At 46.5% G+C, this 27635-nt stretch overlaps 1 protein-coding gene across 9 annotated transcripts in view; it reads right to left on the reverse strand.

Annotated features, from left to right (window-relative positions):
- Positions 1–27635, reverse strand: part of NCOA1 (nuclear receptor coactivator 1) — a 446052-nt gene that overhangs the window by 67679 nt on the left and 350738 nt on the right. For 8 of the 9 annotated variants that reach the window (XM_075598641.1, XM_075598642.1, XM_075598643.1 and 5 more), the window contains 3 exons: positions 22740–22840; positions 6633–6810; positions 307–486 (listed from right to left, as the gene is read on the reverse strand). In XM_075598641.1, the coding sequence (XP_075454756.1) occupies positions 307–486; positions 6633–6810; positions 22740–22840 (459 nt within the window). The remainder of the gene's footprint in view (positions 1–306; positions 487–6632; positions 6811–22739; positions 22841–27635) is intronic. The other variant, XM_075598649.1, reaches the window with a different exon arrangement.

Below are 27635 nucleotides of genomic sequence, written 5' to 3' on the forward strand. Positions count from 1 at the left end.
TTTGATATATGCAAATACAGTTGCATTAGCATTAATGCATATTCATAATAATATAATATTATATATATATAATATATAAAATAATAATAATATTCCGCAGATCACCCGCTGACTGTAAAGCAAAGGAGGAGAAAATACCATATAAAGTGCAATATGTTTACAATGCCTCTCCCTGTGCCACTTTCTACAGCAAATAAATGCCCATTGTGCCAATTTCTTCGTAGCCACCGCCCGTTACGGGGCGACACACACACCTGCTGAAGGACGCGCGCCAGGCAGTGTCGCAGCAGATCAGTGGGACCTTACCTTCTCCCTCCTCCTTAAAGGATTTGGGCTGGGACACGGTGAAACACTGCATCACCTCGTACCGTTGACGCGCCTCTTGGTTCTCCGCGCCCGCCTCGTCCGGAGGCCGGATCAGCATTCTGCAGTTGAATGTATGGCTGTTCCGCCGGGTGGCTTCCTGGGGCCACGGGACACCGTTCACTATGAAGAACAGAAAAATAACTGCTCAAGGAAGGTACACAGGGGATCTATGTAACCACCATGCCCTTCCTTTGATAAATCTACTGGTTTTTTGCACCGTTTGGGAGACTTTTATTAAAGAAAACACCATAGCCACTTCAATTATTTGGATAAATATACAGCATGTCCAAATTGCATTTGTGAAACGGCATTAATATGTGGGTAACGTTTCCCGACCTCCACCTACTGTACCGGGTTCGCCAGATCACAACGTTGATGAGACTGGAGTAGGAGTGGTTAACTCTATGCACTGACATATCACTGGAATAACTTTGCAGTACTGTATTTCCCCCCCCCCCCCCCCCGTATCCTTATACTGAACATCTAATGAATCTAAGAATTGCTTGGGACATGCTAGTTATGATAAACATTGTTTGCTTTTAAAGCCATGAGTCAGACATCCCGATTCTGGTTGTTATCAGTTATAAGGCTGCATTAACCCTTTGAGTGCCCATCCCGGGATCACTCCGTCACTGATAACGGAACGGCAGGAGTCCTCCCCATACATTGTAGGTCGTGTCTGCAATCTCCCCTTGAAAAACCAGTGGGTATTTGATGATGTTGTGAGGGCCCTGGGGTGCCGGACCCCATGAGGTTGTAGTTACGCCTCCGGTTACCCAAAAAGGGTTAACAGACTCACAACACATGTTGAGAAACTAAAATGTTTAGATAATCAAACGCTTTTGATACGGAAAAGGCACAAAAGCTGAGCCTGGGACTAAACGGATCAGTGAGACGTCCGCAGCTGTGACCGTACTGATCAAGCAAATGGCTCGTTCATACACCACTATCAGATCCCAATGTGACCAAGTGGCATTATTCCCATAACAAAAACCAATACTACTGCCTGTTCTTGGGCTCTCCGTCGGTTCCTCTGGCCTTGAAGGTGTTAAAAAAAAGAACAGAGTAACTTATACTGGTATAAGAGCAACGTGAATATATATATATCTATATAAATATACATGTAGAGGTATCAGTACCGTGTTAGCCGAGCTTCAATAATCAAAAAATAAATAGATGATACCGTTCTGTGGCTAACGAAATACTTTTATTTGTGCGAGCTTTCGAGATACACTGATCTCTTCTTCCGGCGATGTTACAATGAATGAAGCAAGGATTACTTAATCCTTGCTTCATTCATTGTAACATCGCCGGAAGAAGAGATCAGTGTATCTCGAAAGCTCGCACAAATAAAAGCATTTCGTTAGCCACAGAACGGTATCATCTATTTATTTTTTGATTATATATATATATATATATATATATATCTGTAGCAGAGCTACGGGAAAAGCGTTCTCATAATGTTACACTTCTAGGAACATACTGTACAAAACTGATAACCACCATCTGACCCATAGTGCTCTGGCCATGTTAACCCTTTACAGTGAAACCTTTGACCATTTGACTTACCCTCTTTATTGCCAACTAGAGCTCCCTTGTGTCTATAACAATCATTCTTGAATTCCATGACTGTATTATCCTTTAAGCCAGGGGGGCTCAACTCCAATTCTCAAGACCCTTCTCCCCCCACCCCAACCCACCCCCCCACCAGGTCAGGCTTAAAGGATATCCCAGCTTCAACACAGGTGGCTCAAACAGTCCCTGCTTCAGCACAGGTGGCTCAGAGGCTCAGTCTTTGACTGAGCCTCTAAACGTACCACCTATGCTGAAGCGGGATATCCTGAAAACCTGACCTGTCGGGGGAGCTCTATGGCCTGTTCTGGGAGTGTTCTATACAAGCAATAACCTGCAGATAGGAACCACCCTCCGCTCAAGTGCATGACCACTCCTGCAACATGTCACCTCCACATCCACTGAACTCCTGCAACATGTCACCTCCACATCCACTGAACTCCCGCAACATGTCACCTCCACATCCACTGAACTCCTGCAACATGTCACCTGCACATCCACTGAACTCCTGCAACATGTCACCTGCACATCCACTAAACTCCTGCAACATATCACCTGCACATCCACTGAACTCCTGCAACATGTCACCTCCACATCCACTGAACTCCTGCAACATGTCACCTGCACATCCACTGAACTCCTGCAACATGTCACCTCCACTGAACTCCTGCAACATGTCACCTGCACATCCACTGAACTCCTGCAACATGTCACCTGCACATCCACTGAACTCCTACAACATGTCACCTGCACATCCACTGAACTCCTGCAACATGTCACCTGCACATCCACTGAACTCCTGCAACATGTCACCTGCACATCCACTGAACTCCTGCAACATGTCACCTCCACATCCACTGAACTCCTGCAACATGTCACCTCCACATCCACTGAACTCCTGCAACATGTCACCTCCACATCCACTGAACTCCTGCAACTTGTCACCTCCACATCCACTGAACTCCTGCAACATGTCACCTCCACATCCACTGAACTCCTGCAACATGTCACCTGCACATCCACTGAACTCATGCAACATGTCACCTGCACATCCACTGAACTCCTGCAACATGTCACCTGCACATCCACTGAACTCCTGCAACATGTCACCTGCACATCCACTGAACTCCTGCAACATGTCACCTGCACATCCACTGAACTCCTGCAACATGTCACCTGCACATCCACTGAACTCCTGCAACATGTCACCTCCACATCCACTGAACTCCTGCAACATGTCACCTCCACATCCACTGAACTCCTGCAACATGTCACCTCCACATCCACTGAACTCCTGCAACATGTCACCTGCACATTCACTGAACTCCTGCAACATGTCACCTCCACATCCACTGAACTCCTGCAACATGTCACCTGCACATCCACTGAACTCCTGCAACATGTCACCTGCACATCCACTGAACTCCTGCAACATGTTACCTCCACATCCACTGAACTCCTGCAACATGACACATCCACATCCACTGAACTCCTGCAACATGTCACCTGCACATCCACTGAACTCCTGCAACATGTCACCTCCACATCCACTGAACTCCTGCAACATGTCACCTCCACATCCACTGAACTCCTGCAACATGTCACCTCCACATCCACTGAACTCCTGCAACATGTCACCTCCACATCCACTGAACTCCTGCAACATGTCACCTGCACATCTACTGAACTCCTGCAACATGTCACATCCACTGAACTCCTGCAACATGTCACCTGCACATCCCCTGAACTCCTGCAACATGTCACCAGCACATCCCCTGAACTCCTGCAACATGTCACCTCCACATCCCCTGAACTCGTGCAACATGTCACATCCACATCCACTGAACTCCTGCAACATGTCACATCCACTGAACTCCTGCAACATGTCACATCCACATCCACTGAACTCCTGCAACATGTCACCTGCACATCCACTGAACTCCTGCAACATGTCACCTGCACATCCACTGAACTCCTGCAACATGTCACCTGCACATCCACTGAACTCCTGCAACATGTCACCTGCACATCCACTGAACTCCTGCAACATGTCACCTGCACATCCACTGAACTCCTGCAACATGTCACCTGCACATCCACTGAACTCCTGCAACATGTCACCTGCACATCCACTGAACTCCTGCAACATGTCACCTCCACATCCACTGAACTCCTGCAACATGTCACCTCCACATCCACTGAACTCCTGCAACATGTCACCTCCACATCCACTGAACTCCTGCAACATGTCACCTCCACATCCACTGAACTCCTGCAACATGTCACCTCCACATCCACTGAACTCCTGCAACATGTCACCTGCACATCCACTGAACTCCTGCAACATGTCACCTGCACATCCACTGAACTCCTACAACATGTCACCTGCACATCCACTGAACTCCTGCAACATGTCACCTGCACATCCACTGAACTCCTGCAACATGTCACCTGCACATCCACTGAACTCCTGCAACATGTCACCTCCACATCCACTGAACTCCTGCAACATGTCACATCCACTGAACTCCTGCAACATGTCACCTCCACATCCACTGAACTCCTGCAACATGTCACCTCCACATCCACTGAACTCCTGCAACATGTCACCTGCACATCCACTAAACTCCTGCAACATGTCACCTGCACATCCACTGAACTCCTGCAACATGTCACCTGCACATCCACTGAACTCCTGCAACATGTCACCTCCACATCCACTGAACTCCTGCAACATGTCACATCCACATCCACTGAACTCCTGCAACATGTCACCTGCACATCCACTGAACTCCTGCAACATGTCACCTGCACATCCACTGAACTCCTGCAACATGTCACCTGCACATCCACTGAACTCCTGCAACATGTCACCTGCACATCCACTGAACTCCTGCAACATGTCACCTGCACATCCACTGAACTCCTGCAACATGTCACCTGCACATCCACTGAACTCCTGCAACATGTCACCTGCACATCCACTGAACTCCTGCAACATGTCACCTCCACATCCACTGAACTCCTGCAACATGTCACCTGCACATCCACTGAACTCCTGCAACATGTCACCTCCACATCCACTGAACTCCTGCAACATGTCACCTGCACATCCACTGAACTCCTGCAACATGTCACCTCCACATCCACTGAACCATCCGAATGAATCTCAGTGATGCTCCTTCTACTAGAGATGGGCAAACATATTTGAAGTTCGGACGGTGGCCATTCAGGCAAATGTTGACATTCGTCCATCTTCGCACACCCGCGACAGTTCACCTGCATGATTTTTGCTTACAAATTCGTGCAAGAGCCTGGGAAGCCACCTAAAGCCTTTATTTCGATTACTTTCCCCGAAAAAAAACCCCATTGTTTTTTTGTTCTTTTTGACCAACATTTTTTGGGGAGGGGGGAAATGAAAAAAAAGAGCGTTTTTATTTTCATTCACAGACGCGTCGGCGAAGATTTGGACTGGCGAAGATATGGCAAAATGCTGCCTATCGTCTATGTGGCTTCGGGAGATAATACGTTTATCACCTTTATTTTGTAGGAGATCGAAACCAAAAAAGCCTCCATTAATCTTATTGTCACAATGATGAGTTCAAACAGCCGGCTGTCGGTACCCTGAATGGACGTGCAAAGGGTGCAGTAAAGACTCAGCTTGCGTTCCGTGGGTTGGACCCGCTAAGGGCTTGTACGTACAATGTGGATTAGTTCTTAACAGTGACACCCGCGTTTCAGCTAGAATGCGTATATACAGTATATGGCTTTTTTGTAACATGTTGACACTCCTGTTCTTCGTGCTGGATAATGGTTTTCAGACTTGTTAATAACATCTAAACTTACGTTCTACTAATATCCCAGGAGAAACATTTATTTGTTTTATTCCAGGTCCCTTTATGTTACCTTCAGAAAACAAAGCACTGACCATTAACAAATAGTCCGTGATGCCCAGTATCCTGGCCCATGCATCATCTGGGCAGATCTATGTCTGTATATGTATACACATCAAGGCTGTTGGATTTGTTAAGTGGTTTATCTTGACACACCCATCTCTATTAATACTTGATGAGAAGATGCATGAAACAATTATTCTAGTAATTGTTTTTTCACACATATGGTGAGTAATTGGTGTGTGGGCAATGGCACTTAAACTATAAGAGCAAAAAAAGAAAAAAAACAAGGCTATGCACAGAACCGCTTTGAAATCGGAAGAAACACAATTAACTCGGGGTTAAAATGATAACATCGGGTGAAGCAGAAATACAGATTTCATTTATTGCTTTTAACCCTGTTCATTTCGGCTCCGGGGATAGTAGCCTCCGTAGGGGGTGCCCGGTAGCAACAGGCAAGGAACTTGTGCGCCTAACATAATGGCCGCCTTAAATGTCCCGCGGGGGGCAATAGGAAGCCGTGACATCATCCCTTGCAGCTTCCTATTGGCCCACGTGACCAAGTAACGTTAAACTCCACAGATATACCAGAACCCCCTACGGAGGTATCTTTAAAAGCAGGGGCTCCCCGGAGCTGAAATCAGTGGGGATTCCACTCGGGAGACCCTCTGCTTCAATCCTGTCAGTAAAAAAATAACAATACATGAAACCTAACCATTCGGTTTTTTTTTTTAACGAAAACTTTCAGGATCGTCCTGTCCCCCTGTCTTGAAAGTGGCGAGTGAAATGCCCGCGTGTTACCTAGAGATTTGGGGAGCAGGTTTTTGACGAACTCGGCGTGGTCCCCCACGTGCAGGATGCTGTAGACGCTGTCTTTCATCAGCTCCTCCTGCTTGTAGCCCAGGTAACCCGTGACGTTCTCCGACACAAACACGATCCTCCCCTCTCGGTTCACGACGAAGAAAAACCCGTCCAAGGCCTGCGAAGGAACAAAGACACGCTGATACAAATGGCAGCCACAATGACAAGTATTTCTCGTGTAGCTACGGTGCCGTGAAAGCGCGATCCGGTCTAGCGCGCCCAAATCTACTGGCGGATATCAGCCATTCGGGCCAAGGCACAGCGGGTGGTGTTTTGATGTCTCGGGGGCATGATGTTATCCATACAACGCTCTTTCCCTCTTACAAGGTAACACAGCACTGCAAAGCCCTCAGTAGGTTTAGTTCTTGGGTGGCCAACTCCAGTCCTCAAGGGCAACCAACAGGTCAGGTTTTCAGGATATCCCTGCTTCAGTACAGGTGGCTCAATCAGTGGCTCAGTCAATAACTAAAATGACTTGTTAGAGCAGGGGTGGCCATCTTCAGTCCTAAAGGGCCACCAACAGGTCAGGTTTCCAGGATATGAGTGAGCCACCTGTGCTGAAGCAGGGATATCCTTAAAACTGACATGTCGGTGGCTTGAGGACTACAGTTGGCCACGGCTGGTTTAGTGGATGGGAACCCATTATATTTCTTCCCAGGACCATCAATTGCTTAGCAAACCTACTATACATCCTACAGCATTGGATATACAAGACGTGTTTAGTTTCCCACAATCCCAAGATAAATCCTTTTATTTGGTTTCCTATTTGAACCTTCTTACGCTGGAGGGGCCCCCATCACTTTGCCATATGTTGTGCCGCCTCTCGTACCAACAAGGTTAAAGCCTTAGGGCTGTTATATACAGCATGCGGACGTGCGTTCCTATGCGAACGCGCGTGCACGTGCCGCATGCTTTCCTGTCTATAGAGCCGGGAGCTGCAGGTTAGTGTATATGTGTGTGTATGTGTGTGTATGTGTAAGTATATGTGTGAGTATATATGTGTGTATGTGTAAGTATATGTGTGAGTATATATGTGTGTATGTGTAAGTATATGTGTGAGCAGTGGTCGACAAATCACCAAAAAATCTACTCGCCGAACAAAAAAATCTACTCGCCACCTAGTACCACACGTGTGCTGCTTGGGCCAATAGGAGCTCGCCACGATGTTAAATCCACTCGCCCGGGGCGAGCAAATGTATAGGACACTGTGTGTGAGTATATGTGTGAGTATATGTGTGTGTATGTGTGTGTATGTGTAAGTATATCTGTGTGTGTATGTGTGAGCATATGTGTGTGTGTATGTGTGAGTATATGTGTGAGTATATGTCTGTGTATGTGTGTGTGTATGTGTGTGTATGTGTGAGTATATGTCTGTGTATGTGTGTGTGTATGTGTGAGTATGTGTGTGTGTGTGTGTATATGTGTGTGTATGTGTGTGTATGTGTGAGTGAAAGGAAGTCCTAAATAAGATTTTTTAAAGAAAAAAAAAGTTTAATAAATATTTTTTTTTTAGTTCTGCAATCATTCACACACACACACACACACACACACACACACACACACACACACACACACACACACACACACACACACACACACACACACACACACACACACACACACACACACACACACACACACACACACACACACACACACACCACACACACACTAACCCACCCCTTTGGGGTTACATGTCTTTCTCCTCCTGTGCAATAATCCCTGTTAAAGGGCAGGTTTACCAGGAGTAATCATGGGGTTTGCCCTCACTTCATATGCTGTGTATTATTCAGTGAAGGAAGTGACATCAGGCTCTGTGTCCACTAACAGTGACACAGGGGTGGTGCCTACTGAAGCTATATAATATGCAGCACTTCCTCTATTTAGTGTGTGTGCCTCACCATCTGAGTGAGGTGAGTCTATCCAGCAACCTATCAGGGCTCTGGCAGTGTTTGTGGCCCTCCCTCTAGGGAGTGGTGTGGAAGACTATACCTCTTACTTCATTAGGGAGTAGGGGAAGAGCTAGACCTGCTTTCAGTGCCGTTGACGGGGAGTGTAAGGTCAGGGACTTCCTTTGGGTTGGCAACCTGAGATGAGTGTCTAGACGACCAAGCCACTATGATGGGCGGCTGTCCATGTATGATGACAATAAAGGATGCCAAAGAAAGATATCGCTTCTGTCCTGTGTGTGGAGTCACTAAGGAAGAAGGTGCACATAGAGGTTCTCTTTCAGAGACTCATCCCTACTACGCTGGGGATCTGGAAGAGATGGAGGCGCTGTACCATGAGTGAGTATAACTCAACATTACCTCACAAGCCAGTCCCCAAGCGGGAGACTCAGGAGTCCTGTAAGCCAGCAGGTGCACCACACTATAGCCATGTGTAACCAGAGTAGTATTTCCCTAGAGGGGACAATCTGCTGGGTAATGCAGCCAATCAGGATGGAGGAAACTGCCCAGCCCCCTAGCAACAGCCCTGCTCTCTCCCTGCTCAGGGAAAACCCGCGGTTCCCCCCCAAGCCGGTCAGGTAACTATGTCCAGAGAGGTGATACCGGACACATATGTTACACATGGCTGTGAAGCATCTTAAGTGTCACATATCACGTGCCTGTGGAGTTGAATTGGAGGTGAAGACTACAAGAAGAACTGGACTCTGCACTTCAACAACAACAACTCTGCGCCTGTGAGAACTTGGCTTTCTGAATACTCTGATCATTTGTACACATCTGTAGACTCAGTTTCTAAGCTGCTGCTTAATATTCTGTGCTACACTGCCCTGCCAGGCCTGATTTATACACCTTATCTATCAACTCCTGCTCTTCCTATTTCTCCAATACCTGGGAACTCTCTCCTACCTCTCTCCCTGCATCTCACTATGACTCCCTATTGCTTTTTCTGTTTGCCGTTTACTCACTCCTTTGTAAACGTTTCTGTTCTCTCCAACTTCCCCACTCCCCTCCTATCCACATTCCTTCATCTCTCCTCCCTCCACCTATGCCTGTTCCCATACACTGCACCACTATTTACACACCTCTTTCCCAACAACTTCTACACCCCTCAATAAAAAGCACCTCCACAAATACTCTATTCACCTCCTCTCTCTCTACTCCTTCCTGCTGCTGGGGATCTCTCTCCTAATCCTGCAGCCAGCCATATACACACCTGCTCTCACCCACGCCTCCCTGCTGCCTCTTTCCCTGCTAATGGTGTTAATCCATCTAATTTAATACTGACCAGCCTTAACTCGCCTCGCAAATCAAGCATCCCAGCAGCCTGCACTCCTGGCTACTGTCCCACACCCACAGTCACTCCTATCACCCATCGTGGCCAAGCACTGCCATCTACTGCACTTATTCCCTCACCTGCTGTCTCTGCAAGTCTCCCATCATACCACTTAGACTGTAAGCTCTTCGGGGCAGGGATTTCCTTTCCTATTGTCTGACTTTGCTGTGCTTATTGTATTATTATAATTCCCTGTACTGCATTGTCTTTGTGCAGCGTTGAGTACACCGTCGGCGCTATATAAATAAAGATACAGTATACATACATGTCCAGAATTACCCCTAATTTTTTACTGGACCTAGTGGCCAAATACATGACCGTCCGGTTCAATACTGGACACCTGGCAACGGCAGGGTTGCAGACCTCTCTGAGACATGTGAATGAACTCACAAGTGGTATTTTAATTTGCTATGACGCCCAGGGAATGTCACCCCGATTTTGCTAGTTTCTAGTGACGTTTGCGAGTACATTATCGCTACATAATCGCAGGACGGCGGAGCCCTGAAGACCGTGGCATTGAGATGCCTGCAAATAACAAAAACGTAGGACACTCCCGTGCGTCAAAGCGTCCGTATCTTTGCCTCGCCGCACGGATCCCCCGGCCGTATTCCACACTCCGCAATCACGGCGCGATAGCCTTGTTAACCTGCCAGCAAACATCCTTGTTATGTCCTGGCAGGCGGCGTTCTGGAAAGCTCAGCGTGTTACCCTTCCAGGCCTCCGCTCAGCGACGCTCTCTCTTTGTCTGGCGAGCGGCCTAGTACAACAACATCTAATGTAGCACGGTAATTATTAACAAGTGCTACAGCCAAAGCAGGAAATATGAAAACCTCGCAGAGCTGTGAAGAGAAATCTCTGACATGCTCTCCCGGCACAGACACTCGCAGAAACGCCACCGCCCCTCCCCCTCCCCCCCCCCCCCCCCGATCGGCTTATTTAACCTCATCCCTGCCGAATACCAGGAGGTTCTGTTTGTGCTGTAACCTGGTATCAGGCCTGTCCGGCAGCGATGGGGTTACCGTGTCTTTCTCCCTCTCTCAAAACATTGAAGGATTTGGCGTTCAATCGTAAAAATGTGTAATGTCCCACGGGCGTAGTGTGCGGTCAGGAGGCGGGTAATGTGCAGTGGATGGAGTTTAACACTGCGATATAATGAATACAAATACAGTGTTTAACACTGGATACAATAACTATTGAAGTAGGTGCTTTTTTTTTTAATCTACGCGTGCATAAGATACAGCTCACCGTTTCAGCAAAATAAGCCATGCTTCAATATAAAGCAATTCACAGCTGGATTGCTGGATTCTGCCGATATAGTGACATTGCCCACCCATAATGCCCTCCTAACCCGGGGGTGGTCAACTCCACTCTGCAAGGGCCACCAACAGGTCAGGTTTTCAGGATATCCCTGCTTCAGCACAGGTAGTGCAGTCTTCGACTGAGCCACTGATTGAGCCACCTGCGCTGAAGCTGGGATACCCTGAAAACCTCGCCTGCTGGTGGCCCTTGAGCACTGGACTTAGCCACTCCTGGTCTAACCGCTTGCAGACAGAGGAGAAAGAGAGTGTGGTCGGGTGGAGGGGGTGCAGGGGAAGCCCCCCATCTGCCCCCTGTGTATTCTGGTTGTTTTCAGTGGGCACAAACATGTTTGAAGCAGCAATTCATCTTTTTACCTCCCAATAATGCCCCTCTCCCTTTCCTAGTTCGTATAATAGTGACATTTGGTAACCCCCTCCATCAGAGGACTCAGGAATATCTATAATAAGAGACTCTGCGTATCGCGTTTCCGAAATAGAAGACATAATGTGGGTAGCAACTGAGGTGGGGTATGCCCTGTGAATTAAGGGCAGTCACAGCGCCAACACAGGGTCAGCGCTGCACGTTCCCATGGCGCCCAGCTACGCCCGGAAGAACACAGCTACCGTTCCAAACATGCACATTGCACGGCTCGTGCACGGATACTGGAGCTACCATCAGATCATTTCATATTCATGTTTCTGCCGTATGACAACAAATTATTACTGCTGGGAATTGATCAGTGGAATACGTAATGAGGCTAAAAACACAAAAAAATAAATGTATAAAGGTAACAGAATAATAATAGCATGTTCTTGTATAGCGCTGCTAGTTTTACGCAGCGCTTTACAGAGACATTTTGCAGGCACAGGCCCCTGCCCCATGGAGCTTACAATCTATGTTTTTGGTGCCTGAGGCACAGGGAGATAAAGTGACTTGCCCAAGGTCACAAGGAGCCGACACCGGGAATTGAACCAGACTCCCCTGCTTCACACTCAGTGCCAGTCAGTGTCTCTACTCACTGAGCTGCTCCTTTTGTTAATAAACAAATGTTAATGGATATTCCAGATCACGGTATCGTCCAGCTCGGGCCCCAAATGAATTAATGTCAGTCCCCGCGGCACGCGAAATCTTTCAAATGTTCCAAAATGATTTCATATGTTCGGACTCGTCTAATCTTCTTAATGTTATAATTACTCATTGAGAAATATTTCCAGCGCCAAGATTGAATGCGCTAATCCGATTTTAGCTGCCGGCACTGTACCTTTAACCGAATCACTGCTCCCTAGTGCCCCGACTGAGACGACAGACGTTCAGCAGCCAGTGACGTTTTATTGCCTCTCAGCTATTTGATAATACACCTCACTGTTGACTGCTGGCAATTAAAGATGTGAAGAGCTGCTCCAGCGACTTCATTATTTGATCCCGCTCCAATTATTCTGCTTTTAAACATGAGCAACAATGCACGGCTTTCTAATACTGGCACAGGAGATAAGCCGCGTGCGCTGCTGCATGGAACTGCACTATTACACTGCACTGTGCGACAACAACTACAGCTAGCAGCGTTCGGCAGTACGGAGACCTCGTGTTGTGCAGAGTCTGACATCCCGCGGCATGCTACAAAGGGATGCCTCGTCTGTCCTCATCACAGCAGCGGCTAGGGCTGACAGGGAGGGGGGAAACTCAGGTCCTCAAGACCCCTTCGACAGGCCAGGTGTTAGGGATATCCCTGCTTCAGCACAGGTGGCACAATCAGTGGCTTGATTGAGCCACCTCTGCTGAAGCAGTGATGTTCCTAATACCTGGCCTGTTGGAGGGGTCTTGAGGACCTGAGTTGGCCTCCCTTGGGCAATGTCATTCAGAAACATAATGACTTGAGGCACTCAAAGGGTTAACCTCAAAGATACTTCATCAGAAGAGATGTAGATAACTATAAAATCTAATTACTAGAGACAATAACAACTTAAGTACTGATGTATCTGAATGTTAGTCATTTTTTGTTTTTAACCCACTATTGACCATTATAGGCGCCTAAAATCTTCTTTTTTTACTAGTAACGGTGCAGAAGTGCGAACGAAGAATTGAATGAATAATAATTTTATTAGCGTTAACAAAATGCAACATTTAGGAATGTCTTTTTTTAAATCAATGTGAAAGTGTGTGGGTGGGTTTCTGGGTTCCCCCTCCCCCCCGTAACGGCATGTGTCGCAGATGGATAAATGAAATATACAATGCAATCTGTGGCAATGGTACATCCACGTGAAAATATAAATCTGACTAATCCTTGTCCTTCTGCACAAACTAAGCTGTGTCATATACAATGCATACAGATCGGTAATGCAGAACATTCAGCATACATATGTGAAGAGCTGCTCCATGTATGCATGTACAGTACAGTACTGTGTGTGTGTGTGTGTATATATAAAATAAATGTTGTGTCTAGTTTTGCAGTCAACTTGTATGTATGTACCTACACACTTACATGTAGACACACACGTGTGTGTGTGTGTCTATATGTAAGTACATACAAGTTGACTGCAAAACTAGACACACCATGCAACCCCGTAACTGGACTAGACCAAACTTCCATCCAACTGGAGCAAACAGTGGGGGTTCAGGCTTTATCCATTTCACCATCACTGTTTTCCTTGCTGCAAGCAAGACGATCTCTGCCAGCCTTAGGGCATTGTTCCTTACACTGACCTCTTTCCTACTTCCCATATTTCCAAACCGCAAGGCTAAGGGCTCTTTCATTGTAGTTACCCCAATAACTTCTTGTACAGTATATACTATGCTATATATACTATTGTATATACTGTACAGCAGAACCTTATCCCCAAAATAACCAGACTATCCCACAAACAGTGTTTTAAATCTGCTCTTTCCTGGGAGCCCTTGGGGCACTTATTTTTAGATTTCTCTATCCCCTTATAATTGATATCAAAAGCATAATAGGCCCTATGCAGTATCTTGTATCTCTCTCCACTCCTCAGAAATTATCATTTTCCTAACCCAAGTTAACGTTTGGAGTAACAGATCAACTCCTTCAATTCCTGGGAAATATTTTCCCCATCTAGTGAACATTTTTCTTAGATCCTTCCCATAGTCCTTGTCCCTAATCCAATCATATCAATCTGAGATAGAATATTTGGTACTATTAGCATCCTCAAAAAATACATCAACAACATCTATTCCCAATAGATCTGATTTATATCTTTCCATACTCTTGCAATAATGCATTACTTGTATATAAGGGAAGTGATGTGTTTGAGGCAGTCCCATTTGTTCTTTCAGTTCCTGGAACGTCAAGAATCTACCATTGTTCACATCTAAGGCTGTCTCACATTTTAATCTGGTCTGTAACTGTCTCATACGCCCATAATATATATTTTCTTTAACTGTGCACGCAATGTCTTGTATATAATGTATACACTGTTCATTTATGTAACTGTATTTGTAACCATGTATTATTTGTTTTTCTCTGTGCCCAGGACATACTTGAAAACGAGCGGTAACTCTCAATGTATTACTTCCTGGTAAAATATTTTATAAATAAATAAATCTACCAACTGGCCCAGAGTTCTAATCCCCTAGTCTCTCCATATCTGTAAAGAAGCCCAAATTCTTTTCTCAATATTCTCCAAGTAGCCCATGTATCCTTAATTACAAGAGTTTCCTTTGGTTTCCATTGATATTTCTCTCCATTTTACATGTGTAACAGGTACTCCCCCACCCTCTGGGAGATCTCACTGTTAGGCCGCCCGTATAGTGCCCGCAATGGCGACGCATGACGTCACCGTCGCCACCCGCGAAAGTTGAATTTTGCTTTGCAGCGACGTCGCTAGCGACCTGGCCATTGATTGGTTCAGAGGCTGTCACATGTGGCGACAGCCTCTGAAAAATCAAATTTGACCGGCTACCACATTTTTGGTCGAGACGTCACTCCCGTCGCGTCGCGCTTGCTATAAGTGCGTGTCCGTCGATGTTAGTGGGGAAGACAGGACAGGCTTTCAGGAAATAGAGCTCTCATCTCTTACATGGGTGCAGCAACTCAATTCCCCACAGGCCCCATCAGTGCTGGGTGCTGCAGTCCCTCTTGTAACCAGGAGGAGGGTCCTAGGTCTGAGCCCCTGATAGGGCAGCACACTGGCGTCAGGCCCAGCCCACATCTCCCGCCACTCAAGAGAGTTGTTTACTGCAGTGGAACACAGATTAACCCTAACACTGTCTGCACGGGTACCAGGGCTTATGTGTTAGGCAGGGGCAGATTAGTGACTGTCCGGGGACAATGACTGCTCCTCTAATTCTAGGCATGAGTAATAGCTGTTTCCAGTTATCCAATCTCCTACATGACTTGCTACACAGGCCAGATTATATTTTCTAATATTAGGCAAATTAAGCCCCCCCCCCCCCACCCAAAACTCTTACTTCAGACATAATTTATTAATAGTGATTTTATGTCTCCCTTTCCTCCAGATAAGCCTAGAAATTGCTTTTTTTAGACGTTTAACATCGGAGTGTTTCAATAATATTGGTAACATCTGTAAAGGGTAGATTGATCTTGCGAAACTGATCATTTTAACCATCTGACATCTGCCGGACAGATTAAGTGATACATTTTTCCACGACTCTAAATCTGTGATTATTTCAGGGATAATTGCCCCGAAATTATTTTTGTAAAGATATTTACCCTCTGGATCAATATAGATTCCTCAATATTTACGTGGTTTCCCAGTTACCATGAATGGGCAGTCCGGCTGTATTTCATACAGATGTAGCAGACGGATTTGCACCCGAGATTGTGAAGTAATGAGCCATATATTTGGAAAAAATGTGCATTATTGCTCCATTTGTTTGCACTGCAAATCCAGCCGTACATATTGCTGGCAGTGTGTGAGAGCGCACCCCTCTCACCTCCACCTCCCCTCCCAACTATACACCCCCTAAAACAGCTGGGGGACTGAAGAAGTACTAGCACAAAAACAAGGCGCAAGAGGTCACGATGTCAGGAGGGATTTGTCAGTTGTTTCAAATAGGACGGCAAACCAGCCTTTATTTAGTGTATCAGCGTTTCGGTGGATCAGGATGGAGGTGGATTGATACATTAAATAAAGCCCATTCATCTGCTGGGAACGATTACCAGTTACCGGCTGATTCTGCAGTCTCAGCAAGTACTGAGCACTCGGCCAACCTGTGTGTAGTGTCAGGTATACATCTCCATGTCTTCTCAGGAGAAAAATGTCACCATTCTGTAAGGTACGGGATTCTTTATATACATACAAATACCCCTGTTTTGAAGGTAAAGCGTTCTTCGATTGTAGTGCAGTGCACGTGTGTCTATACAGGAGGTGTTTGCTGTGATTTTTTTGATTTGGACTAACAATTGATATTAAAAGACAAGCTATCGAGAGTGTTCACTCTTCCTTAGGTCCAGCAGTTCTGATTTAAATCGGTATTGCCGACCTGAGGAAGAGAGAGAACTCCCGAAAGCTGGTCTTATAATATCTATTGTTAGTCCAAATTTAAAATAAAAAAAGGTATCACCTAATACTGAAGTTCTCATTTACTCTGCACTACCACAACTGGACTAACACAAAGAACGTGACCTAGGCGTGTGACCCAAAAGAACGTGACCTAGGTGTGTGCGTGCCTGACAGCAGTCAGGTAACCATAACGGTCCATGCAGAATTGCCACGGCAACCTCATAGTCGTGTTCCTTGATAAGTGATGGATGCTGAGTCATATAAAGGGATATCTGCTGTGTGTGTATTGTGTGTGTGTGTGTGTGTGTGTATATTAAGTAGAACTAGCTGGGCCACTACACAACAAAAGTTACAAATACAGCCACTGTGTGTTCAGCGATCACTCTGACAGAGGCAGCGCCTCCTGTAGTAGAACTTGGATGATGCTTGTTGCTAAGCAACTGTTTTTCTACACTGCTTACATAGCACACGAGATGCGCTTCAATACAAAGTCAAAGGCGTTATCCAATGGCAGCCAAGCAGGCCTGCAATATATTTCACAATACCTTTTCTAATAAAGACACGCGTTTGGTTTGACCCTTACTGTACTTATTCCTCCTCTCATTAACCGTGCTGCCGAACATGGCTGCGGTGGTTATGGAGGGCTCGCGCTCTCTCTCTCGTGTTTAAGTTGCATACTGTTCACACAGATTTTCCGGCATAACGAAGGTTAAAATAGGTCAAATTCCTGAACGAAAATGATGTCATGAAGACAAATGCACATAAATATAGCAATGTTAATATAAAGTCAAGTAGGGGAAAGTAAATCCTTTTAAAAATACTTTTTTTTTTAATCCGTGTATAGCGCTGACAGTGTATATAGCGCTGTACGTAATTTTTTGCAGGCACAACGAGCCCTCTGCCCCGCAGAGCTTACACTCTAATGTGTGCAGGGAGATACGTGACTTATCCGAGGTAACAAGGAGACGACGCCGGGAATCGAACTCCATCCCTTGGGAGAAAACAAGATCATGGCAGGGGTCTGCGGGTTCACCCCTTCGTTGCCAGAGCGGTCTGCGACGTAGGATGGGTCGCGGGCCCCTCCGGCAACCGAAGGATTAAAGGGTGCAAACGCGAACGCCACAATATTTTATCCCATCGCCTCCACCATCCCATCGTTCGATATGCGCGGCTCTCTGTTCTGGATAAATATAGATCATATATAAAGGGGCTCTGATGTTACATTTAGGGAGGGGGGGTCTTAAACCCCCCAAAATGGCCGCCACTGTACAACGTGCAAGAGCCGATTCAGGAAACGCCATGTACTGCAGTTTTTGCCGCGGTGCTTGAATGACTTTGGGTAAGCAAGAGAATATTCTGTATCATTGCTGCGGTGTTGCCGCAACTTTGGTTTTAATGCTTGGACCTTTGCACACAACCCCAGCTACGATCCTAGGGATTGTAGGAGATGTTATGCGGCTAACTGCTTTCACGTGGTTAAAGGGACGGTCCCACTTAGCGAGCCACTTACCCGTGTAATTGGCCGCCTTCAAAAGATTGATTCACCACCAAAGATTTTTTTTTTAACTTATTTGTATTCGGTGATTAGTCAACGTTTTTCTTTAATGTGGGGTCCGCTGAACTCATTCGTGCCAACTCCTCGCCCTGATCTGTTTGAATAGTAACCGCGCCATAATCACGTCACACATAAATAACAAAAAACACCTACTTATCTGTAGATCTCATCACCAAAAAACACTAAGAAGATTGTCAAAACCTCTACAGAATTTGTTTGCCATTGAAATGTTAAAGGTATAAAAAAACGTAATTTTGGAAATACAAGTGCCTGTCCGATTCTTTTAAATAATATTAATATTAGAATAATATGATATACTATACATGCCACTGCCCTGACTCCTTGGTTCCCTTGGGTCCCAGGAGGGAAATCCCTTGTAGACCTTTAACTCCTCTACATTGCTATATAGCCCTTGTTACAGGCATACCCCGCATTAACGTACGCAATGGGACCGGAGCATGTATGTAAAGCGAAAATGTACTTAAAGTGAAGCACTACCTTTTATCCCACTTATTGATGCATGTTCTGTACTGCAATCAACATATACATGCGTAACTGATGTAAATAACGCATTTGTAACAGATTTTATAGTCTCCCCGCTTGCGCACAGCTTCGGTACAGGTAGGGAGCCGGTATTGCTGTTCAGGACGTGCTGACAGGCGCATGCGTGAGCTGCTGTTTGCCTATTGGACGATATGTCCTTACTCGCAAGTGTACTTAAAGTGAGTGTCCTTAAACCGGGGTATGCCTGTATTAGCTTGTGTTACCTACGATAGAAATCTATGTACATAGTCCAATATTCGTGCGTGATCCAGGGGGAGCATGGGAGAAAAGAATATAAAAAAACACAATATAAGTGCAGACAGTTTGATACTGGGTGAATTAAAGTGGTTTTTATCTTGGCTCATGAGTGTTGCCTACTCACAAGATTTAAATAGGACACGGGCAGTTTAGACACAATGGTCTCAGTGGACTGGATCTGTGGATTCTGAGTATGATGCGATCTTCACTCTCAGCCAGACAGCATATGTGTGGAGGGAAAGAGAGTATACATAGTGCAGACCAGTATGGTAAAAAGGTATAACTTTATAGAACTTTAAAAATGAACACTTACAATAAAAACATTAATTTCAGGCATGTATCACAATAATTGTGAGTGGAAGGAGGTGGACTGCAGATCTTAGGGCTCACCCGCCACCTTTGCTGCGCAGGCACTGCAAGGGAAACTGCTCCGCTGGAGGGTCCTTCTCAGTCCCTTCCCGGGTACTCGGATGCTGGAGGCTCCAATCTCCCTGGTGAGTGTGCTGCGGTATCCCCACTTCAGAAGTACGCCGTCTGATGGTACTCGAGTGACTCCGATACGTCACTTCCCGTGTAGTCCCGCTGCGTCACTTCCGGTGGTGGGCTCCCGATCTCCGTCCTACTCCTCTCTCCCAGAAGGCGGATACCACTCTACGCGTTTCGCCAAAGAGTGCGTGGCTTCGTCAGGAGTGTACCGCCCCCTGCTGTTCTACATCCTTTTATTGCACATGTAATTGGCGATTTAATTCTTTAATTAAAAACTTCTGTTACTCTACGATCTGCACTTGTCACTAACGAGGATTGCATCAGTGTACATCAAGGGGCATTCAGCCGGTCTTTTAAAGGAGAAGGATACTTAATGGTTATACTTTTCTATATAGTAAATGCATATGCAAAAAATGCTTATATGTTGGATGGGAAGAGGTTAACTGGGGATTAGTTACATTGGTTCTACTCACTTGACAAAGGGGGAGAATGTGTCTGAAGTCTATAATACCAACTGGGTAATAAAAATATGTATATATATAAAAATAATATTAAAAATTTCATATCAGGAAAAAATGGATGATTTGCCTACTCTCATAAGTTTTTTCCTGATATGAAATTTTTAATATTATTTTTATATATATACATATTTTTATTACCCAGTTGGTATTATAGACTTCAGACACATTCTCCCCCTTTGTCAAGTGAGTAGGACCAATGTAACTAATCCCCAGTTAACCTCTTCCCATCCAACATATAAGCATTTTTTGCATATGCATTTACTATATAGAAAAGTATAACCATTAAGTATCCTTCTCCTTTAAAAGACCGGCTGAATGCCCCTTGATGTACACTGATGCAATCCTCGTTAGTGACAAGTGCAGATCGTAGAGTAACAGACGTTTTTAATTAAAGAATTAAATCGCCAATTACATGTGCAATAAAAGGATGTAGAACAGCAGGGGGCGGTACACTCCTGACGAAGCCACGCACTCTTTGGCGAAACGCGTAGAGTGGTATCCGCCTTCTGGGAGAGAGGAGTAGGACGGAGATCGGGAGCCCACCACCGGAAGTGACGCAGCGGGACTACACGGGAAGTGACGTATCGGAGTCACTCGAGTACCATCAGACGGCGTACTTCTGAAGTGGGGATACCGCAGCACACTCACCAGGGAGATTGGAGCCTCCAGCATCCGAGTACCCGGGAAGGGACTGAGAAGGACCCTCCAGCGGAGCAGTTTCCCTTGCAGTGCCTGCGCAGCAAAGGTGGCGGGTGAGCCCTAAGATCTGCAGTCCACCTCCTTCCACTCACAATTATTGTGATACATGCCTGAAATTAATGTTTTTATTGTAAGTGTTCATTTTTAAAGTTCTATAAAGTTATACCTTTTTACCATACTGGTCTGCACTATGTATACTCTCTTTCCCTCCACACATATGCTGTCTGGCTGAGAGTGAAGATCGCATCATACTCAGAATCCACAGATCCAGTCCACTGAGACCATTGTGTCTAAACTGCCCGTGTCCTATTTAAATCTTGTGAGTAGGCAACACTCATGAGCCAAGATAAAAACCACTTTAATTCACCCAGTATCAAACTGTCTGCACTTATATTGTGTTTTTTTATATTCTTTTCTCCCATGCTCCCCCCTGGATCACGCACGGACTTGTACAACCTGAGGGACCAGTGGAACCAGTCCCTAACCAGCTGGGTCGAGCAGGGGGTCTTTATATCATTTTTTATACACTTTAATATTATACACGTGTGTACATGCATTTGTCATATTCCTGCATCAATTGATTTAAGAATAACCACTGTATATTGATAGTGGACACTAGTAGAGTTAGCGCTTTATATTCACTATAACACAGCACATAGTCCAATATTCCCATACAGGGCCGGGGGCCGTTATCCCCCTGCTGCCCTGAGGTAAGGTAGATTATTTCAAAATAAATTAATTTCATTATCTTAACGAAATGGTAAAAGAATAATGTTATATTGTAAGGTCATACAATATGACAGGATACGTCCGTCTCCCTAATAGGATGGTAATTCTACGCATCTCGGTAAGTAGCAGGGAGTCAAGGGTGTAACTGGGAAGTTTGAAAAGGGTTCTGCGGTCCTTAAATGGTTCAAAATAAAAAGTTTTATGTTAGTGTAACCATAATATTGAGGAAGAATTACAATCTATCACCACTCTGTGTTTAAAGAGGCAATCCAAGCAGCTATATACAGTATGCAGCCTTTGATTACATTTATTGAAAACTAATTTCCGAAGCTGCTGATTGCTGATGGATAACAGGAGAACCAATCAAAGTCCTGCTTCCCAGGGTTCACTAAATGGCAGCCTTTCAGTTTCAAATCAATTCTTTAGTCAGTGTCACTCAGCAGCTACAATGTATCCTTATATTACTGAAGTAACATTCTCTATTGTTACAATTTGCCGCTCAAACTGCTGGGAATATTGGCAGCAAATGATCACGAACAGGAAAGTGTTGCAAAGATCTTGCACTGCTGGGTAAGTGGGCTAAAACCTGCTACAGAAATCAAAGGATGCTCAGTATATTAAAACGCATTTAAATCCCATTAAGAGTTGAATTTTAAAATTGAAAAAAGGTAATAAGTATCTAATACTACAGAATATTTATTTTTCCTTCTTTTAAACCACGTTGGTTTTTGCTGGGATCGCTCCTTTAAGGTGAGCTATTTAAACACAGCATGCCCTAATAAAGCGAAATAAAACAAGCAAAACTAATATATATTATATATAAAATTAATTTTGCGGGTTTTATTTAGCAAAAATAATCTTTCTTGGGTGCATAAAAACACAACAAATTGAAACAAGCATAGAGGAAATCATGCACTCACAGGAGTATTATATTAATGTAGTTTAAATCTTTTGTATTTTTTTTTTTTCATCATAAGTCCTGTGAGTGCATGATTTATATATACTGTAAATACGAGTGTGTGTGTATATATGTATGTATGTATCTATGTACGTACGCACGCACGCACGCACGCACACAACAAAAACATGTTTAATGGTTACCAGTTGGAGAGTTTGGTAATAACCCAAGCTCCCTTATTACGCCTGCAATGGAAGTGTAAGACTCCCTATAACGTTACGAAGCACACTCACGTACCTCCAAGAGGAGGGGTCCCAGAGATTCCTTTTCTATCACCCCACCGCTGCTGGACGAGATGTCCGACTTCTGTACGTCGTCATCCGCTCCCGGAGCTTTCTCTGCAATGGAACAAGCAGTCAGGGTCAGGTTCCGGGACTCTGCTTCCCCCCATTCTGTACCCAGGTCACACGTGGTGCTCATGTGAATATACATTTGTACATCTGTCCTGAAAGATAAGTGTTTACTACATGTGGCTCTGACAGTTTCACATGCTTCACATACAGTATAGTGTAGGTGCTGTGGTGTACAGTGTGTACAAAAAGAAACTGCATTTGGGAAGTGTGTGTGTGTGTCCCTGCCACCTCTGCCCCTGCTAATGGTGTTAACCTATCTGATTTAATACTAACTAATCTTAAAACTCGCCACACAAATGGAACATCCCAGCAGCCTGCACACATGGCTACTGTCCCACAGTCACTCCTACCACCCATTGTGGCCAAGCACTGCCATCTACTGCACTTATTCCCTCACCTGCTGTCTCTGTATGGCCTGTAATATAGAGCGCACTGGTGCACGCGCGTCAAATACAATTGACTGTGGAAGGCTGACGTTGCTACAGTCGAGAAGCGCGCACGTGCATGGCAGTGAGCGGTGGCGCGGCAGATCAGAGCAAATCCAAGAAAATTCGTATTTTCGCGCTGCTGCCGCGCCACATGACACTGCCAGCCAATCTCAGCGCGGCTATTGCTGTAACAGCTATAGCCACGCCCCCTAGCCGCGCACACCACCACTTACAACATATAAACAAAACGCGCGTGCTACGCCGTGCGCGCTCTACATTACAGGCCTAAGTCTCCCATCATACCACTTAGACTGTAAGCTCTCCGGGGCAGGGATTTCCTTTCCTACTGTCTGATTTTGCTGCACTTATTGTATTATTATAATTCCCTGTACTGTATTCTTTGTGAAGCACTGAGTACACATTTGGCGCTATATATATATCTCTAAAATGAAGCATTTATTCACATTGTAATTTATTTACATTGTATTGTAATTTTGTAAAGCGCTGCGTACATAGGTGGCTGTGGGTATGTATATATATTGTGACATAGTCCAAAGATGTTAGGCAGCTTTCTGCCCCATTTTAGAGCAGAAAGTGCAGGAATAGTTACAAATGATCCGTTCCACAGCTTCCCATTAACTCAGGCAGCTGGATGGAAAATCCAGACCACAGATTACCATGGCTCTAGTTCTCCCTCACCTGCTCTTCTAATCACATGCACAGGTATTTAGAGCAGAGAGGTTTTGCATTTCTCTCTCTCTCTCCTTGGAGCCTGGAGGCTGGGGGTATCGCTGCTCCCCTGCATCCAGTATCGGGGTTGACGGCCCCTCCACGTATCACAGTACCAGAGGATTTGCCTGGACACGGGACCGAGTTCCCACCACGAACAGATAAGACCAAACAAATGTTTACTGCTGTTGCTAAAAGACTGTGCTGTATCTAAGGCTAAGGCCCCGCTCCCAGAGTCAGCGCACCTGCGCTGCTGACAGGCGGTGCGCTGAGATACACAGACCGCGATCTGCGGTCTGTAGGGAGCGGGAGCCGGAGCGGGAGGTGGGAGGTTTGATCGGGAGGTGGGCGGTTTGATCGGGAGGTGGGCGGGAGGTGGGCGGTTTGACAGGGAGGGGGGGCGTGGCTTGAGCGGAGGGACCCGCTACTCTCACCCCCCTCCCTCCACGGACTCGGGCTGGAGCTGGAAGGTAAGTTTAAACACACACACGCAGGCACTCATTCATACACGCGCACACACACACACAGGCAGGCACTCACGCACTCATACACACACACACGCGCGCACACACAGGCAGGCACTCACGCACTCATACACACACACACACACAGACAGAGGCAGGCACTCGGGCACACACACACACAGACAGGCACTCACGCACTCAGACACATACACACACAGACAGGCACGCACTCAGACACACACACAGAGAAAGGCACTCACCTGCTTTCACTCCACACTCCTCCCCGCTCCCCGAAGCCTCTCCTCCTCCCGAAGCCTCCCCTCCCCATTGGCTCACAGCCACACACGTCACGCGTCAAAGCTAGAAAACACCATTCTCTGGTGTCTCCAGCGGCTGACGCGCTACAGCGTGTAATCAGCTGTGCCGCCAGGGGGGACCGGGACCGGCTCGTGAGGATTCCCCTGCTGGTGGGGAACTCGCGACCCGCCGCCCGCGCCAACGAGCGCAGCGGGACCGAGGCCTAAGTGACCCTAAATGAGAGAGCATTGTTTTAAGCTGGGGAACCAGGTTAGTTGGCCAGCAGCTGTTAGAGAGACTGATTCTATGTGTAGTTAGATCCCTGAAAGGGATAGGATTTTGTTTATATAATTTGGTTTCTTTTTACTTGAAATAACAGTGTGGGAAATACTGTAACAATGAAATGAGTGAACTGCTGAATGAAAGTATCTGAGTACCTCTAACCTACACATGTTAAAGCTGCAGTACCTTACTTGGATGAAAATAAAGCAGGCAGAAGCCTGAGTTAAGCAGCTTAATACTTTGCATGATCCTGTTTTTGTATTAAATAACCCTAGAAGACTGTGTCGGGAAGAACCCAGACAGACGTCAGCACTACAAAAGAGGGGCGTTTGTCACAATATATATATATATATATATATATATATATATATATATATATATATTATTATTTTTTTTAAATCAATATCTATATCTGCGTGTAAATATATACATGTGTGGAAAACCATCTATATGTGAAAATGTAGAAATAAATTTTCACAAAACACACGCGGACCCACACACACACACACACACACACACACACACACACACACACACACACACACACACACACACACGCGTGGGGAAACACACGCACGCAGACACACACCTTTCCTTTTTGCCTCTGCTATCTGGGAATCATTGGTCAATCAGAGGTGTCTCTTAGTGGTATCAATTAAGGAGCTCGTTGGCATTTTGAAGCTGCTGCCATTATAACACCGCTGAGTTGTGCAAGTCACAGAGTCACCGCATCCACAGAGAAGCACTTCCAGTAATGAGCTTAATGCTACATTCAGCTCATGCTGCTCTCCAGTGTCCCAGCCTGGAAAAGCCTGTGTTATATTGCCTTGGAGATGTGCAGGGAATACATTACAGAACGATGCCTGGTTATCACCCTTACCCATTCGCTCCCACAGGGGCTTTGCCTTTGAAAGCCTTACCAGCAGCTAAGCAGGGGCAGGCAGCTCCAGTCCTCAAGGCAACCAACAGGCCAGGTTTTCAGGATAGCTCTACTTCAGCACAGATGGCTCAGTCAATGACTGAGCCACCTGTGCTGAAGCAGGGATCCTGAAAACCTGACCTGTTGGCGGCCCTTGAGGACTGGAGTTGCCCGCCCCTGGGCTGAGGTGTTAAACGTGCAATCCCAATGTGGTTGAAAGTGTACCCCGTATGTGAATGAGTAACCGTCGTAGAGTATGTTTAAAGGAGCAGTTCCTCCTACTCTCTCTCCCCAAGCCCCCCGTTGTTATAGGGGGGGAATGGGGCCGCGCTGAGCACTAGGGACCCCCTGCTTCCCGAGATACTTATATAATATATTAAATACAGATCAGTCATTCCATTTGGTCCCATCCAGGGCTGCTCCATTCAACCCTTCCCTGCCAGAGGGGCCCTGCAGCTCACAGCACGTGGGAGGGGTAACCCTTCCCCTCCAGAGGGGCCCTGCAGCTCACAGCACGTGGGAGGGGTAACCCTTCCCCGCCAGAGGGGCCCTGCAGCTCACAGCACATGGGAGGGGTAACCCATCCCCGCCAGAGGGGCCCTGCAGCTCGCAGCACGTGGGAGGGGTAACCCTTCCCCGCCAGAGGGGCCCTGCAGCTCGCAGCACGTGGGAGGGGTAACCCTTCCCCGCCAGACGGGCCCTGCAGCTCACAGCACGTGGGAGGGGTCGATTTCCCTCTAGTTATGTCCGATTTCGCTGACTGTTCATCAAGAGTTTGATGGGTGCTGCGATGCTGGCAGCTATGAGGTTAAAAAAAAAAAACCAAAGCCAACCAGTGTCCCCGCGGGGAATTGTGGCGCCGCCCTTCCCTCCCAGCCACGCAGCTGCCTGTACAGGAGCGCGAGCGTCTGCTTTATTATATACTCCGCGTAATGGACGTTTCATTATTTGTTTGGCTGGAGATCCCTGTTCTGTTGTTATCCCCGGGATCTTCAAACCACTTGACGCGGCTCGTGAGAACGCGTCTCCTCGGGCCTGGAACGTGTCAGCACATTACATAACGGGAGCGGGAGGAAGGGGTGACAGCTCACTTACAGTAGAAATGATAGAGGGGGGGGGGGGAGGGGGGAGAGTTTATCATGTATTTGTACAGACAGGATCGCAGAGGACGTGCGGCCTGGCACGGACGGAGGGAATGTGGGAAAGCAGAACATGAAACTCCGTGAGCAGACAGCAGCTACGCACAGAATGTCACTCGCTCTCCCTGGCGTTTCGCTGATTTGGAGCCAGTCTCACTGATCTTTAGTGCAACCGGTCACACCAAACCTCAACGGGAGTATGGCGGAGACGCAGCAGCACTCGCCTGATCGATATTTGTTCTGGAACGCAACTGCATTAGGCTGCGGCCAGGCGGGGCACCGGCGCGCTGGCGCTCATGGGCTGCTCGGCCGGGCGATTTGTGGCCGGCTAGGCGCGCGCTCGCCTGGGGGTGCGGCCACGCAGTCACTCGTCCTCATTGTGACGTGCTTGCGAGCGGCAAATTCAAATTTGCTTGCTCTGAGCGCCGAGCGGGCGCAGGCGCTTGCTCACGCTGGCCACACACATTGCCGTAATGTGTTTCATCGTGGACATCAGCCCGCCCGCTCAGCGCTAGCCTGGAC

This window comes from Ascaphus truei, chromosome 4 (assembly GCF_040206685.1).
Source record: "Ascaphus truei isolate aAscTru1 chromosome 4, aAscTru1.hap1, whole genome shotgun sequence".
Taxonomy (NCBI): domain Eukaryota; kingdom Metazoa; phylum Chordata; class Amphibia; order Anura; family Ascaphidae; genus Ascaphus; species Ascaphus truei.